The 18,816-nt window shown below is 36.5% G+C and overlaps 1 protein-coding gene across 1 annotated transcript; it reads right to left on the minus strand.

The window, feature by feature from the left end:
• Positions 1 to 6,851: 6,851 nt before the first annotated feature.
• On the minus strand, positions 6,852 to 18,320 carry arl5a (ADP-ribosylation factor-like 5A). The gene is made up of 6 exons (XM_067443741.1): positions 17,825 to 18,320; positions 13,012 to 13,072; positions 12,189 to 12,336; positions 12,030 to 12,113; positions 10,508 to 10,659; positions 6,852 to 7,375 (listed from the first exon to the last, which is right to left on the minus strand). The coding sequence occupies exons 1-6, from the start codon at positions 17,868 to 17,870 to the stop codon at positions 7,327 to 7,329; spliced, it is 540 nt and encodes a 179-aa protein (XP_067299842.1). The 5' UTR covers positions 17,871 to 18,320; the 3' UTR covers positions 6,852 to 7,326.
• Between the last annotated feature and the right edge of the window lie 496 nt (positions 18,321 to 18,816).

Below are 18,816 nucleotides of genomic sequence, written 5' to 3' on the forward strand. Positions count from 1 at the left end.
AAAAGCTCACAGCTGCAACGGCACTCCAGTTATCATGTGCTCCTATCCACCAATCAGTGAGCTGCATTCTCAGGTTTCCAAAGCTAAATATACATTAGCGACCCTTCAGAAAAGTGCACCTGTTCAGCAAATCATCAGCAATACAACTATGAGGAAGAAAAAAAGAAAACACTGGAAAATACCTGGTTTCTTTGAATGAGGGAATGTCGGGATGCTACATTCAGCAAGATGTTCTTTGGAGGCAAGTATCAGTCTTGGGAGTAGTGGAGATCCTGAGGGGAAAAATGGGGTCTTTTCTGTGAAGATGGCCAGAGAAACTTCTTGAGGTCACTGGTTTACATCCAAGTGTACGTAGATCCCAGAGGCTGAAATCAGGTCAAGTCAAGGGGCAAGAGGGAAATAAACTGCTGTCCACCCAATTACAAAGACATATAGTGTGACTCAGGAACAGTCAATAATGATTTTAATCTCAGTCTATGTTCTATCTATAGTCATTATACTCAATACATGTGCACTTTCCATTATATAGAAATAATCTGCAGTACTCTTTCATGATGAGCTAAAGGTGAGTCATTATAAAACTTTTTAGAAAGTGCAGCTACATCTCCCAATTACTTCAGAGCAGACAGACAGCCGAGAACGTTACATTATTAAACTATTCACGGACACTCAAAAATACAGCCAACACTTATTTTTAAAGTATCCTGAGTGGCAGTAAAGGGGTGATGTTTATGGAAGGAGGCATGTTTCCTTGAACCTATTATATCATTGTGTGGAACAGTTTGAACAATACTCTGCTGATACACAGAAACACAAGATATACAACAATTTTACTGTGACGTGCACAAGCTTTTTTCACTCAAAAGTTCTACAGTTCTCCACATCTCCATGGTGGGGCAGCATTATTGAGCTGAATGACAGGGGCAGCTGTGACTGTCAGCTCAGTGTTTCCCACTCTCCTTTATATCAGCATATTAAACAGTGACGGAACAGCTCATAGCTAATCTCTCCAAGACCTATGACAGGAATTTTAATTTATAAATTTTTTAATTTGAGGTTTTGAAGTTTTAACAATGCGTTTTATACCATTATGTGGCACAACAGTGTTGACAGATTACAGATTTTTTAGACCAGGGTTATTATAAAAAAAATAATAAAAAATAAAATACTTAAAATGAAGACATAAAATGAAGTTAATTGAAGTGAAAATTTAAATTAAATTATATATATATATTTTTTTTTAAATAAAATATGGCTAGTTACCAAAGCAAAATTTCTAATTTTCAGTTATTATAACTTGATATACACCAATCAGGCATAAAATTATGACATTATTGAGCAAGTTGATGGCTAGACTACTGGGTCAGAGCATCTCCAAAAGTGCAGCTCTTGTGGGGTGTTCCCGGTCTGCAGTGGTCAGTATCTATCAAAAGTGGGGTAGTCAAAATGAGGGAACAGTGGTGAACCAGCAACAGGGTCATGGGTGGCCAAGGCTCATTGATGCCCGTGGGGAGCGAAGGCTGGCCTGTGTGGTCCAATCAAAAAGACGAGCTACTGTAATTGCTCAAGAAGTTAATGCTGGTTCTTATAGAAAGGTGTCAGAATACACAGTGCATCACAATTTGTTGTGTATGGGGCTGCATAGCTGCAGTCCAGTAAGGGTTCCCATGCTGACCCCTGTCCACTGCCGAAAGGGATGAATTGTGTTTTCTTTTATTAGATCATTTGGATGGCCAGGTGCATGAGCATCGATTACTTTGACACCTCCTACCACCTACCTAAGAATTGTTGCAGACATAACTGCGTCCAAAAACCTATTTGCCTCGCTGCCTTATCAGACAATGAATTGTAAGGCAGTGTTTTGTGCATGAAGGCACCTCACAAAACTATTTTCGGATAGACTTCTAAGGCAGTGTTACAGTTTAATGATCTACAGCAAAATAGTGCGAGCTTTGGTGAGAACTAAACACATATTTAATTACTAGTACATTACTAATTTATCGCTAGAAAAGACATCCGCTGTAAAATATTGGTAAAAAAACAAATTTACACACAAACTGACCAGCAAACGGTACTTTTGGACACCTTCCCCCCACCCCAGCTCAACTGTAACTCAATGGAAAGCACAGGATTGTGGGATACCAAAGGCAACGAAGGATACATGTACGCTGCCTTAAAAAAATTATCAGATGAAGGTATCTCAGGAGACAGGAAGTGAAGCAAACAATAGATTCGGACGTTGCTTGATGCCTTTCTGCCTTCAAATCATAGGCTTCAAATGTGTCCTCTGAAGGCAGCATTTTCCAGGTTTTGGACGCAGCCCATGTACACTGACGTAAAGGATTATTAGGAACACCTGTTCAATTTCTCACTAATGCAAAGAGGGAATGCATCGACGTCACTTTCCCGCCGTAACGCTCCCTCTTGGCTGCGTGAGCGTGACTGGAGTTAGTGGAGGAAAACACGAGTAGAGAAAAGCAAACGATCCTTACAACTAACCAAAGATTCAGTGATCCATGGATAATGATATGCAGCCTGGAATCGTGTTTTCCTGACATTTTTAGGAGCCTCTTTCGACAAGAACGTTTATAGACAAGAACGTTTATAACTGTCATTCATCACATTTGTCAAGTGAATCCCGCATGTGTATGTGGATGGGTCAGTGTTGAAGCGTTTAGTGGTGGTAATATACTTTATATTCACTAAAAGCTGTCACTCATTCAATAAACGCAATCTCACAAAGTTCCGCAGTGACGTTGGTATACAATGAATCTCTTATTTTCACAATGTCTGCACTTACAGAGGATTGCTGCGCGTGTTTAACTGAACTCAGCACCTGGACAAACGCTCGAGCGGTGAGTGATTCCAAATTAAACACTTGTGATTGGCCAATTCCGTTGTAGAAGTCTACAAACATGTCTGTGATTGGCTACATTACTCACCGAGGCGAAAACACGTTGGAAATGTAATAATTTGACGAGTGCAAACTGGATCTTTTGCTAGCTCCTTTTCGCTGATAATATGCAATTATTACAGAGGATTACATATCCTAGACAAGCAGTTATGGGCAGCTTTTCACTCTAAAAGCAGAAGCAGCAGCAAGTGGCAGTGGTTTGAGTGAGAAAATTACACGCTATTATCAAGTCCGTCTCAAGCTCAGAACAGCGATGACTATGCGGTCCGTGGACAAGCCTCCCCTACCCCCCTTCTGGCGCCGGGCCTGGTTTTGTGAGTTTTCGCTGCATTCGCGCTGTAAACCAGTGCTGCCTCTCAGTCTTTCTGCCACTCGGCGGGGCGTAATCACAGGCGCTCTAGCTGACGATGACGTCATTCCCTCTATATTATCAAACGCATGGCAGTTGCTTCAATGCATTTAGGGGCGTGGTCCTGGTCAAGACACTCCTAAACTCCAAACCGAATGTCAGAATGGGAAAGAAAGGTGATTTAAGCAATTTTGAGCTAGAATGGTTGTTGGTGCCAGATGGGCCTGTCTGAGTATTTCACAATCTGCTCAGTTACTGGGATTTTCACGCACAACCATTTCTAGGGTTTACGAAGAATGGTGTGAAAAGGGAAAAACATCCAGTACGCAGCAGTCCTGTGGGCGAAAATGCCTTGTTGATTCTAGAGGTCAGAGGAGAATGGGTCAACTGATTCAAGCTGATAGAAGAGCAACTTTGACTGAAATAACCATTCGTTACAACCGAGGTATACAGCAAAGCATTTGTGAAGCCACAACACGCACAACCTTGAGGTGGATGGGCTACAACAACAGAAGACCCCACCGGGTACCACACATCTCCACTACAAATAGGAAAAAGAGGCTGACCAAAATTGGACAGTGGAAGACTGAAAAAATGTTGCCTAGTCTGATAATGTCACTTCTCTGATGTCACACTGAATGTCACTGTCGCCTTTGGCTTAGCTTGCTCAGTTGGGGACACTAAAATTATGATCCAAGTTATTCAACTAAATATACAAATTACATGTATTAATTAGGCCATATTTAATTCTATAAACTATCCAAATCAAATTATGTTTCAATATTGTCCTGTTTAACACTGTGAAGCTGCTTTGAAACAATCATCATTGTAAAAGCGCTATATAAATAAAGTTGATTGATTGATAAGTCTCAATTTCTGTTGAGACATTCAGAAGGTAGTCAGAATTTGGCGTAAACAGAATAAGAACATGGAGCCATCATGCCTTGTTACCACTGTGCAGGCTGCTGCTGGTGGTGTAATGGTGTAGGGGATGTTTTCTTGATACACTTTAGGCCTCTTAGTGCCAATTGGGCATTGTTTATAATATGTCACCGCCTACCCGAGCATTGTTTCTGACCATGTCCATCCCTTTATGACCACCATGTACCCATCCTCTGATGGCTACTTCCAGCAGGATAATTTCAAATTGGTTTCTTGAACATGACAATGAGTTAACTGTACTAAAATGCCCCCACAGTCACCAGATCTTTAGAGCATCTTTGGGATGTGGTGGAATTGGATGTAGATGTCCATATCCCACAAATCTCCATCAACTGCTTTTTTTTTATATTTTTTATAAAATATGGCTATTTACCAAAGCAAAATTTCTAATTTTCAGTTATTATATCTTGATATACACCAATCAGGCATAAAATTATGACATTATTGAGAAAGGCCAATTTGATGGCTAGACTACTGGGTCAGAGCATCTCCAAAAGTGCAGCTCTTGTGGGGTGTTCCCGGTCTGCAGTGGTCTCCATCAAATATCCTATCAATATGGGCCAACATTTCTAAAGAATGCTTTCAGCGCTTTGTTGAATCAATGCCACGTAGAATTAAGGCAGTTCTGAAGGCCAAAGGGAGTCAAACACAGTATTAGTATGGTGTTCCTAAGAATCCTTTAGGTGAGCGTACACCCTTTTATGGAAACAGCATTCCCTGGTGGCTGTGGCCTCTTTCAGCAGGATAATGCACCCTGCCACAAAGCAAAAATGAATTATGAATGGTTTGAGGAGCATGAGTTTGGGGGGTTGACTTGGCCTACAAATTTCCCAGATCAGATTCAAATTTCCTGGATCTGCTTAACAAACAAGTTAGATCCAAGGAGGCGATCCATCAATTCATTGGTGCCAGATACATTAAAGAAAAAGACATTAAAAAACAAATAAAAAATAAAAACAATTTAAATAAACATTAAAATAAAAAATGAAAACATAGAAAATACACTTTTATGTGTTAGGGTGGAAATAACACCAAAATGTATTATCATGAAGTTATTGTGTTAATTCTCTGTGTGGATATTTTAAGGAAAATTACCTCTAGATCCGCTAGACTGATGCTTCACATACTTTAAAATATGGAAATTTTATTGTGGGATGGGACAAGACAGCATTAATCATAAAAACAAAATTATTATTGATTGGTATTACACTTTAAATTATTTAAAATTAATAAAGATTGGACTAATCAGTACATACTAACAGGGTGGAAAAAGCAATAATTTCATCTATTGAATAAGATTATGCAGTATGCACAATACTTCAATCCAGTGATATGACTCATTGAGTGTCATAAATCTTAGACACTGGAAAAATGTGTAACTAATAAGGGGGTCTGAACAGCTGAGGATTGGTATTAAAACACTTTGAATGACTCTCACTCTGGGGAAAAAGCATTTTAAAAACACTGCAGTACACAGATGCAGATACGGTGTCAGAGAAAAGCTGTTTACCATCATGACTCATGAAATGAAACTTTAAATAGAAGTAACTACAATGAAACATCAACAGGTTTTGAGTACTAACAACCCCATCAACAGTGTTGTCCTGCTTCAGATAGATACAAAAAATAATAATCATTATGAGGCACTGAAGTTCTATGCAAGGTCATCTTATGGCGAGAGAAAATCCAAAAAGAAAAGACAAAGTAAATAAGTTAAGATTTCTAACAAGAAACAGATATACTGTATATACTTTTAAATATGATGCCATTTATTCTTAGCATTCTGCATATTTCGGTGAAATAAAAGGTGGCGCTTTTCTAAGCGGGTTTAAAATGATAACTTTAATGTATGGCGGAATAGCACTCTTTCATTTCTGTCAATAGGGTGGAGGGGGAGATGTGAGGGAGGATTTTTCAGGTGCGACTTTTTACTGCGCAGAGTCGAAGTACTCTCAAAGCGCCACGTTTTATTTTGTGTCACCATACTTGGTCGTTCAGCTATTCGTGTAACTGTATTTAAATAGGGAAACATGGAGGTGTTTGGTGGCTTCTAACTTGATCTCTGTTTGATACCATAGTGAATGAACTGAGCTTAGTGGGCTAAGGTAAATGCTATCAGAATGTCACCGCGCGTCAGAGAGATTAAGTGCACGCACTCGTCTTATTTAAGGGAATAACAGTTTAATATGAAAAAGCGGTAGAGTATCCCTTTAAAGCGCAGAGTGTGTTTGCCACCAGTGACACCAAATTTAATTGCAAAACAAATTCACATCAAAATGTTTATAAAAGAAACTCCCATTAAAATGTTTAACAATCTGTTCAAATTAATAATGTTATATTAATTAAAATAAATCATTACAAAATAAAGCTACACTGAAGTCCAAATTATGCGATAATTGTATCTTTAATTTCTGTGATAGGTATTAAAATACAGAACTAACCAGATCCTCCTTAAACATGTCAGCTTTTGTCCAGAATAAAAAAGCAAGCTAACTGAATTCATTTTTAAACTGAGACCCTGTCCTTTCAAACCATGCCCCCTAAAGGTGGTAAAAGAGCTAAAAATAATTGCTGAGTTTTGGAATTTTGGTCAATCGGTGAGGGATAAGAAGAAAATCTGTTGAGAAATAAAGTGTGAAACATCTGTCATGACAGATAAAAACACTTTATTTAGTTGTATTTTACATGAGTGCAGTCTCCCGTTGTATGGTAATGCGTTTCCTCAGCCCAGAGGAGACAGAGAGTCAGGCGCAGGCACAAGGTTAATGAAAATACTGGACTGCACACACTGGGTAACACCATGTCAGGTAGATGGGTAAAGCAGCGAGACCACTCCAGGCAGGGATCTCTTAGTCCAAGGTATGTGCCATCCTATTATTTTTCAATGGCCATCTGTGCAGAAAAACACTGGGTTTATGCACCCCACAGTGCACGCTCACAAGTCCTGACTTATTTTAGTGAGTTAGTTACAGATTGTTTGTTCACAGTTCTCAATAATCTGTAATAAATTAATCGAATGAGTTCGGGTGACGTCGCCGAGCCACCTTCACAGTGAGCGACAACCGGCCTCCACGCCCGGCAGAAAAGATAGAGAGAGCACACTGCTATCCGAGGTCAGAGGTCATCTTACTCGCAGCCGTGACATCATCCATTCTAGACCCTGGCAGAGCCTGCGGACAGGAAAGAGACATTCATTCTCTGGCAGTTAACAAAGCTCCCATTTTCTTTCTTTCTCTAAAGCAGACAAAGAGAGACATTTATGCTTTCTGCCTATTATTCAGAGAAAGGCCTCTGAACTAATGACCTCGGCCATAAATTGAGGTGCATTTTAGTCTTTTCAGTTAAAGTTAATGGCTGCTTTAACATTTCATTAAGAAATCTACAGAATTCCTGGATCAACACATTTGAAACATTATTTTCTGTAAATCCAGGAATCTGTATGCATCCGCAAAGCAGTAGAAACAGGGCTAAAGAAAAGTACAATTTGAATTTGTTTTACTGATACATTTTGTGAAATTCTGCATTGGCCGGCATGGGTTGTATATGAAAGCACATTACTGCCACATAAGGAAAAAATCATCCTTTGGTAAATCATAATGATGATATTAATTACAATTGTGAGGTAGTCATTATGACATACTTAGTCAAAATGATCTACTTTGTCATAATTCTTACTTTTTATTTCATACTTTTATGATTAAAAGTTTGACTATCATAATTACTTTCAAATTTTTGCCATAATTATGACGCAATTTAAAATGTTCAGATATTTTTTCTCTCATAATATTGACCTTTTCAAGTCATAATATTGACAAAAAGTCAAAATGACAAAAAATAAAGATTACAAGACCAAAATTCTAATTATGATTCATGTGGAAAAATGTGTCTTTCATAGCTGTTTGTTTAAAGCCCCCAAAAGCCGCCTTTCCACTGCATATAACATTTGGGCTCATGTGAAAAGTTTCGCATATTGCTGCGTTCTAAAGTTCAAATTTGTTGATCGGAATTCACATCACGTGAAGACGTATGACCAGTAGAAAATTGATATGTCACGGTGTGACCTCTTGTCTAAATTAAAAGAACAATATTTTTTGGAGTAAAGTTGAGTAGACTGTATATTTTGTCAGCTGTATTTCAGCATATTTTCTTAATAATAGATGCTATTTACATTTAAGTGAAAATAGTGATGTATTGTATTCACAGTTAGTGACAATAGCACCATTTTTGACGATATTCTATATATAAGTAAAAATAGCGATACCTTCTATTAAAAATATATAAAAGTAGCATTTTTTGCAATAAGTGCAAATAAAAGTCAGATGCTATTTATACCTCAGTATTTTTGTATATTTATTAAAATTATTATCCCTACACCTACTTCTACCCAATAAATACTTGATTATTAAACACTTTTCACTTTCCAAAAATATTTTCTCTTGGGTCGATTTGTATTCAAAGACTACTTTTATGCGCCATACTCCTCACAGCCTACACCACTGCAGATGTTGAATGGTGTGTGTCTTTTTGAATCACCATGCCTTATAAAAGTTTTTAAAAGTATCAAGTGTTTCTGATAAAGTCAAACAAAAAAGTATTAATAATTCTCCCTTTGCTCACACACTCTGATTTGATTGGAATTCATAACCGGTCATCAACATGTTGAATATTAAGTAGTTGCAACAAGAAACTTTTTTTTTTTTTTTTTACATATCCAAAGCTCAAATCGGATCTGAAAATTCTGCATCTGCAGATGGCCGGCACCCCATCCTGTGCAACTCTCCATAGCAAATGAATGACATCTATCACATCGCTGTCAGTTTAGCCCCTTTCACACTGCAATTCTGGCAAATACACAGATAATGCGACCCGGCATTTGTTCCCGGGCTGCTAGATTTGGTCCATTCACACTGCCAGCGAAATACCGCTTTCACACACAACCCGTAACGGTCCCGGGTCGAGTTGACACGTGACATCCTGATGTGGCGTATAATGGCGAGCGATCTCAGGTTCAGCGCGGATAGTAAGGAGCTCCGTGGTCTCGACTTGTGTCCAGTTTGCGCTGATTTCTGCTTGTTTAATTTTAGTTTCTTTTGTATACGAATACTCTCTGCATTTAAAACACCGACTAGCTCTTCTGGCACTGCATGGTTGTATTATTGAAAAAACAAGCTCTAGGAGTGGCACGATAACTACGTACACGTTGCGGCATTAGTTTTGGCTTTTGTTCACACAGCGGTCGTCCCAGTGTCATGACAAATGCTGTCCGCTATGAAATTGTGTCCGCAAGGACCCCCAGAGTGATTCTATTGGCTGAAAGAAATTTTAATAGGTAATCTGTTAAGAGCCTGATTACAATTCTTACAAAATCGCGTTTCGATTTTTGCTGTTTAAATTGTGTTAAAATAGTCTTTAATGTCTTACAAATCATGTTTCATATACTAGTAGTATATAACTGAAGCTATAAGTTTTTATATAAGTAGCCTATATAAGATATATACGCATATCTTGTATAATCTATTTATTTTGTGCACCTGTTCTGTATATTGCTGTTTTTTTTTTTAAATGATTTATTATTTACATTATAGGTACATAGTATGTCATGATTTTGTATTGGTATCAGTCAAAATAATTCAGAACATGTTTTTGCTCCCATAGCAATCAATTACATATTTTAAATAAATGTTTTGCGTGTGTATGTGTGTACTTAGTATGGCAATGAATTCATAGTTTATTTTTAAACAATTGCTTGTCCAGAAACATGTATAACAACTTTTGATCAGGCATTTAAAACCGCTACCAGCGGACACAATTTAATAGGCGGACAGGATTTGTCATGACACCGGATCGAATCCCGCAATGTTACTAGGTCCCCGACCCGGGTTCAATTCGGTAATCAATTCCGGGACGTGGTTGCTTTCACACAGAAGGCGACCCGGCACTGCTCCGGGAATATTGCGGGTCCGACGTGCAGTCTGAAAGGGCCTTTTGTCATGTGAAGTGGAAAGGCAGCTAAAGATGAAAGATTCTTGCTTAATGTTAAAAACAAGCATGTACTGGAAACCTTAAGAACATGTTGGTATTTGTCTGACAGCAATCGCTGTCTGTGCAACTTTTAGACGCCTAATACTGATTCATCATTTCTATCTTTTCTAGTTCAATATTCAGCCAAAATGACTTGAAGAAAGCAGACTTTTACAAAACCTGACTCATTTTCTCTACTGATGGAAAGCATAACATTGAACTGGATCTTTGTATGTACATGTTTGTCATGTGACTTTGCTGTAGGTTTTTTGTGGCCTTACCCTTCTCCAGTGAGGGCACAGCAGGCCTGTATGTGCCACTGATGGTCTTTGATGGAGGTAAGCTGAAGACTCTGGGAAATCTCAGCAACAGTCATACAACCCTTCACATCTTGCTTGTTGGCGAAAATCAACAAGCCAGCTTTTTTCAGATCCTAATAAAGAAAAAAGAGGAAGTGGAATCAAGAAGTCATGACACAGAAGAGCAAACCAGACAGTATCAGTATATCTAAGTGGTGGGCAATATGACCAAAATTTGATGCGAGTAATGATGAGTAATTATATGACCAACAATATGAGTCAGAGCTCGACATTAAGCATGTTCATGTGCTTGTCCTTCGGACAAGTAAATCGTACATTCACTTGTACGAGTAAAAAATTAGCTTGTCCGGAAAAAAGTGCGATATTTTTTTATTTTGTGTGTGTGTTGTAACTATAATTTATTCTGAAGCAATATTCTCACCAGTGTTCAATCAGCTTTGACATATTGAAATCTGCATATTTGTGAATTTTTTTTTTTTATTGAATCATTTCAAATGTGTGATATGTTTACCTTTTATAAAGGGCATTTCCCCCCTAATCTTATTAAACATAGGCTATGCTTCAGGTTTAATTTTATATTGTTAAATTTGATCAATACATTAAATTAAATTAAGACACTTATAAGGGCTGTTAACAATAAAATTAAATAATTTACACTGAAAAATTACAACTGCATTAAATAATGTTTTGAGATTTATAGTTTTGAATAGACAAAAAAGAAATGTTGGAAAGTATGTTTAAACATGAAACTAAACCTCCAGTAGGTGGCAGCAGGTGGCCGTCTTAATGAGTGAGTCATTGAGTCGTTCATTCAAACGATTCATTTAAAACACTGAATCGTTTGCGTTACGGTTCTGCTGTGTGTGAACGATTTTCGCAGCTGAAATCGAACAAAAGCACTCAATATAGCATCTAAAATGTAAATGACTTTAAGTGAATGTAAATGTAAGTGAATGTTAATTAATTGTTTATGAAACCGTCATATGAAAGCAGTGTCATTTTCAGTCGTGATGGTATACAGGAAACAGCTTAAACGTTGTAATTTCTCCTCGAGAGGCTGCACGAGTGTCAACAGCGCGACCTTGTTATCATCAGTTAATCATATATTATTATCCACCACTATCGATCGCCACCTACACTAAATTAATGCACAATCATTCTTGCATTTTGGTGATTCGCTAGCTAGTTATTTTTTGTTTTAATCAGGCTCTTGCCCGTCTGGCAAGTAAAATTATTTTTCACTTGTCCCTTCAAAAAATCCACTTGTCCCAGACAAGCATTAATTCCGAGCCCTGTGGGTAATTATATTTCAGGATAATATCACAATAGTTACCTTTGCATTAAATAATGTTATGATACCAGAACTTTTGATACCACTAAAATTACAAAATTCTCAACATTTTAATATCCTGGCTGTGTATCAAATATGTGTGTATAAACACCAAAGCAATACCAGTTCTCATACTGACATACATATACTCGCCTCATGGGCTAACATCCTGTAGAGCTCCTCTCTGGTCACTGAGATTCTCTCTCTGTCTGTGCTGTCCACGACCACAATCACAAACTACACAGGAGAAAAACGTTAATGTGACACTGCCTTAACGATTCATGATAACTTTACAGTTGCCTCTGTGTCTACCTCTGTGTTAGTGTAGTAAGTGTTCCAAGAGGAGCGCAGTGATTCCTGTCCTCCAATGTCCCACATAAGGAAATGAGTATTATTGACCACAATCTCTTCCACATTGCTGCCTATGGTGGGTGAAGTGTGCACCACCTCATTCATAGAGCTGGAGATTACAACAACGACATGAGCACAAAATTAACAGCAAATAGGACAACACAATAAATACAAAAACACTAAAAAATGAGGCTGTAATTTGCATAATGTAATCACACAACACATGTACAGAGCCCTCCACTAATATTGGCACCCTTGGTAAATATGAGCAAAGGTCGCTGCGAAAATAAAGCTGCCTTGTTTATCCTTTTGGTCTTTCATTCAAACAAATCTACAACATTCTAACCTTTCATTGAAGTAAAACAATTGAAAGTTTGGGGAGGGGGGGTATTGATTATAAAATACATTTTTATTACTAGGGTAACTGCAATATTAACTGTAACTATAACAGCTGTCAATTTAACGTATTACCGTAAAAAAAACATTACCGCATTACACGCACGCACACACGCACACACACACACACACACACACACACACATATATAAAGTTAGATAAGAATTTAATTAAAGAGTATAATATTAATACAATTATTTTTAAAAAAGTAATAAAAAGTCAAACGTTTAGTCGGTTAAAATGGTAATATTGTAAAATACATACATATATAGGGTAAGGATATGTGCCATGGTATGATGAAATCATACAAATTACAGCCAAAATATTATATTATATATTAATAAAATGAAGAATTTACTGCTTGATTTAAAACTAGTGTAATACTTACAACTGATAAAGTATGGTGGTCTTTCCAGCATTGTCCAACCCTACAATAATGACTTTGTGCTCTGGGGGAACAACAGAAAAACAGTTAGCCTAAATATTTTAATAAACACTTTACCCAGCATTGCAGACATTTGCCTTTGATTTTGATTGCTGTCAAATTTGCAAGAATATTTAACACATAAAAAAAACATACACATGACGGATTTGAATGCGTCACTGAGAAACATGTCATCCTATACACAAACAATAGCAAGGAACTGAGCAGGTATTAAGAGAAGAATAATGGCCAAACCCATGCTGCTTGTCTCAAACTTGTTTTAGGCTGGAGACCAATGGAGCCAGTGCTGCTCCACCGTTCTCACATTAACTTACAGCCTAGTTTCAACCGAGCAAAGTAAATGGGAATTTGACCCAAACATGCTTATTTTGTTTATAATAAACATACATCATTATATAAAAACAACAAATAATATGAAGCAATTTTAATTTTATTTAGTTGTGAAACCTTTATTTTTTTTATAAATTTTTTTGCCAATAAAGTTCATAGAGCACTGACATTATCAAACTAATTTTGCCTATCGTACACTTAACCTACAGCAGTACAATCTGTAAACATAAGTCAACTGAATATTTTGCTTCATAAAACCCCAAACACACTTTAAAAATTAACTTTAATATGATGTTGAATATGCTGTGCAGCACTATTATTAGTAACCCACTTTCACACTGACACCTATGACAATTTAAGCTGTAACTGACTCCGGATATGGGTGTTTGCACCTGCATTAGAGACTAGGTGACGTGGTAACGTAAGTGTGTGTAAAGGTGGCTGAATAGTTTCCACAAGAGAAGACAATGCAACAGAACTTTGCATACTGCAGTTTATCATGCATGTACATCTAATGCAAATATCACAATCTAATTTAACTGCTTGCCACATGTAAAAGAGCAAACATTTGTTTTCACTGTTTATACACACACACACACACAAAACAACAAAAACAACAACAACAACAACAACAACAAAAACACAGGGGTTTTGGTCTGATATAATAGCAGATATAGTAGCAGATATAGACATAGCAGAAACAGTTTCTCTATTTAGTGAAACTGATCTTAAAAAACATATGTGGCTAGAAAAAAAAACCCTCATTATTAATAGACTAATAATTGATGCATTTTCAATTTTGATTAAAAAAAACATTCTAAAGAAAAAGGGAAATTAAAATCAGAAAGCAGGATGTGAGAAAGCATTTGAAGACTGGCTATATGATTCATATTTGTTGAATCTGACATATGGTTGCAAAGAGACAGAACATTTCTGGAAACTTTCCAAGGGAAGTTAAGCAGGGGAATAATTTTAGGTCATTTATTCAAACCATATCATATACAAGGCAAGCAAATATAAACTTTTGTTTGGTCATAAACAGCCATGGAATCTAATGCACATTTAAAAATGATTTTTTTTTAAACTTATTTATTTGATTTTTATTTATTTATTTTATTTACAAAAAAAACAAAACATCCTTAACATTTTCCATAATCAGAGCACACTATGCTTTTTGGAATGAGGGGCTTTGTAGAGAATTTTTACACATTTGAGAAAGAAGGGGCATAGATGAGCTAGTAGCTACAGTAATGTACATTAATTGAAAAATAATGTTTTCTTTAAACATTAAAGCTAAAATATTATATTACACCAAATAATGGTATTTAAAAATAGCATCATATACAACAAATATGGTTGTTTTAACCAAAATGTTTTTTTCAGCTATATTGTTCCCTGTTATAGACAACCCTGCAATTCTGTGAATTTCCTGTTTATTCCATTAATACCCATATATTCTCATTTATCCCAACTTTGAAAATTCCCAGAATTTTGCATCCTTAACATGAGAAAAATACAACCAAATGATGACAAAATTGTCCAACATGATGCCTAAATATGGAAAGGAACCTGAAGACAATTAAAGGAGAAAATGAATAAAGAAAAATAAACTAATTAAAGATGTACAGAATATGCATGAGGTATTCAAGGACATTCAGACAACCATTCAGATGTGCCTAAAATGAATCACAAGTATGCAGTATGCAAACAAGATAGACTATTATCTTTGTGGAGGACACTAATCCTTTTAACCTGAGACAGCTTGTAAAAGAGCATTCTGTAGAAATGATCTTAGTCTTGCTCTTCTCAGATTTGCCCATTTCATTTGAAAATAATTAACATATAATAGTAAAAGCTATTGAGAAAATGCCTTTTTACCCAGACAAAAAAGATGATATAATTATGTCACTGCAGCTAATCCTTAATTTGCCAAAGAGGGTCCAAAGGTCTATTGGTGTATTGTAAAGATGTGCTTTAGCACGTCAATTAAATGGTTGCTTCATTCCTTGTATTCACAAGAACATACAAAATAGCTAAATACCAAGTCATTGCCTTTGCAGCAAAAAGAAAAAGGAAAGATCATTGCTAAATAGGACAAACATGAAGTGTATCACATTCAAAAGTACAGATGTGTTGACATAAAAAGATGGCTGGAGTCACATGGTTCAAGATCTCTCTTCCTCTCAGAACTGAAATACATGAGAAGTTCTCAACAATAAAAGGTGTTTTTATTTCTCCAGTACATTTAATGTTCACAACCACACCACATTAAATAATCTTAATATAATCTTGACACACACACACACAAAAAAAAACACCTTTTGGAAACTGAAAACCAGTGGAATACAATACATAAGTTTCAGACTAGTTGTTTAAATGCTTATATAAATATCACAAGAAGTGCAATTTCAACAAATCATAATCTATGTAACCAGACAGGCAACTTCAATAGGACATACGATTATTTGTAGAAGTCACAGCACCAATTTTCAATATTTCCCAGATTTTGTTATTTAGTTGCAAGGCATAAAAATGTACATGATTGATGCATGTAATACATATAGTGGCAACACAGTACAAAGTTGACAACTAAAACAAAAAGACAAAACTAACTGGTTCATCAGTACAGGTTCACATTAGCAGTGTCCACTTTCTAAATGCCTAACTAAAGACTGTGAACAATTTCAGACATCTTAGACATTCTCAAAGTTTGTTCCTGAAAGGTTGCATACTAACCTGCACACAAAGGAACATTCAACTGAGAGAGAAAAATAATAGGGGTAAAAATAAGTTTTATATTCTATTGCATTCTATCTGATTTGAAATAATTTAAGCAGTTCAGTGTAATGCAGACAGAGTCACAACACCCTTAACATGGATATAGTGTGAAAGGCTATTAGCGTTTGTAAGTTTGGGGGTCATTAATATTTAGATTTTAAAAAATAGGCCCACTTTTATTCTAAAAGTGTGCACTAAATTGATCAAAAGTGACAGTAAACATTTAGAATGTTACATAGATGACTATTTATCAAAGAATCCTAAAACATTTTTATCGCGGTTTCCACAACAAATTTTAATGACACATCACTGATAATAAGATATGTTTTCTTAAGCACAAACATCCATATTAGAATGATTTCTGAAGGACCGTGAAGTATTCAGCTTTGCCATCACAAATTAAGTGTTGGCATTTTAAAATACATTGATAATTATACTAAATAATACATGACTGTTTTTACAGTATTTTTGTTCAAATAAATACAGCCTTGGTCAGTATACAAGACATCTTTCAAATAAATAAAAAATCGTACATCCCCCAAACTTTTAACAAGTGTGTAAGCTCCCTTAAATGACTTACTACATCTAAACAAAGATAATTAAAACAGACTAATGGCACTGCATCTACCTGCAGTCAACTATCTTTACTCTCATGTTACACGGCTCACCTATATCACAATGATCCTTTCGGCTAATGAGTAAGGTGAGAACTGAAGAGAAATGTTCCACTGGGTTATGTTGCCGTTTGCACATGCTCAGTCCCTCATTCACTGATGTGCAAGTCTTTCAAACAAGATTATGCTTTATGGATTGGATATCCCACACCATTTATAATAAATGAGAGACCACTGGCTTTCGCATGGACGTTGTATAACAAGTAATGCTGACACAAACTCCAGCGCTTTGAGGATTACTCCACCGTCAGAGACACACAGGATGACCAGTGTTGCAAAATGCCCAGCATGCACAATCATAGAGGAAAGAGGCACAAATGTCCTGGCTTTAAAAAAAAAAAAAAAAAAAGCAGAGTGCTGCCTTTTTGAATTCACACTACTGGTGCGGGTTCATCTATAATCAGTGCTGATATATGGTTTCACATTCACTTTATATTGATATGTCCTCACTGCCGAGTTATGTTTTATCAATACCAGATGAAGTTCATAAAAACCAAACATGTCATAGGGGAATAGGCTATAATATCAATATTTTACTTACTGCACTGGTATAATGAGAACAAAAATATTTTCCAACAATATTTAATCTTCCATGAGAATTACATAAGCTTGTCACAGTGCTTGACACGTTACACAACAATTATCTATTAGTGAAAAATAAAAATATAAGGGCTCAATCCTCCACAAACAGAGGCTGAACCTTAACAACAGAGCATCTGTCAACAGCCAGTGCTGAACCTTGAAGCCTTGCCGACTGTGTTAATGTAATGACAGAGGTTAACATAATATTTCTACCCTGTAGTAGAATGTATACAACATGTTAATAATCATTTAAGTCGAGCACCAGCGTCGCTGTTTTAAAGCGAAAGTACAGTAGCAGTTTAGCAAACACTTGCTAGCTAATAAAACATATCAAGTCAATATTTCAATAAAACATTATTTGAATTATTGTTAAAATATAGTGCTTGACGTACCTTGGTGGTTAAAAAGCCTCCATAACTTTGTAAAAATGATTCCCATCGCTGATGTCCGGCCTCGGGCAACACCACCCAGCAGCAGCAGAGACTGAAAATCTGCTAGCCAGCTAAGCTAACAATCCGGTTCAGTACAAAATAATGCTCACGGTAACAGTTATTCACTCCTTTAATATTCTCCTGTGGATGGTATCCATGTCTCGTGAGGAGGTGATTTCTAAATTCTGCATCATTTCAGTGCTGTCATGTCTGGAGGTAACGTTAAATGTTCATTTGGCTCTGCGGCAGTAAGACGAGCGTCTGAAACGCTGAACTCAATCAAAGCCGTTTACAGCCACGCAACACTCACCGGAAGTATCTCTCGCGACCTGTCTCAAAAGCTAGTGCGGAGCCTAGTTGGACAGCACAGAAGACTAGGGCATCTAAAACGCGTAGCACGTTTGTTAGGAAATGCTGTCTTAGATAGGCAGCTCACTAGGTTTTGTTTTGAGATACAGCCACACTCTCACTGACAGCACAGTGACTGGTGCTAGAGATAACATTACTGCGTGCATGTATAATAAATACGTGACTGGCGAGTTGATCCGTGTATAAAAAATAAAAATAAAATAAAAATAAAAAAACACAACAGATGGCAAAAAAAGGGCTAAATATTAGACTGAAATCTGACCATACATTTTTCCCCCTGTCAATTAAGTTTTATTGAAAGACAAAATGTTTAGTAGCCTAATTTTACAATCTTGAAGATTGTCTTTATCTAAAAATAAATAATAATAAAACATACCAGACCTGTTTACATTTGAAAAGAGGAAGAAATGTTAAAATTACATTAACAAAATGCATTAGTCCACAAGGTTTTCATCAAGACAAAGGGTGCCAGATTTTGTCAAACTGCTCAAGTGTGTCCTTCAAACAGTGTCTATTCGTTGCAAATGTAAAGTAGAGGTCTGCAGAATCTCTGCAAGCCATAACTTGACGGTAAGTGACTCCAT

This window comes from Pseudorasbora parva, chromosome 5, assembly GCF_024679245.1.
Source record: "Pseudorasbora parva isolate DD20220531a chromosome 5, ASM2467924v1, whole genome shotgun sequence".
Taxonomy (NCBI): Eukaryota; Metazoa; Chordata; class Actinopteri; order Cypriniformes; family Gobionidae; genus Pseudorasbora; species Pseudorasbora parva.

Coding starts and splice junctions, on each gene's coding strand:
- arl5a (XM_067443741.1), bottom strand. CDS start 17,870: ATGGGAATCATTTTTACAAAGTTATGGAGGCTTTTTAACCACCAAG. Junction 13,073..17,824: donor GAGGCTTTTTAACCACCAAG/GTACGTCAAGCA, acceptor TTGTTCCCCCAG/AGCACAAAGTCATTATTGTA. Junction 12,114..12,188: donor CTTACTACACTAACACAGAG/GTAGACACAGAG, acceptor TCTCCTGTGTAG/TTTGTGATTGTGGTCGTGGA.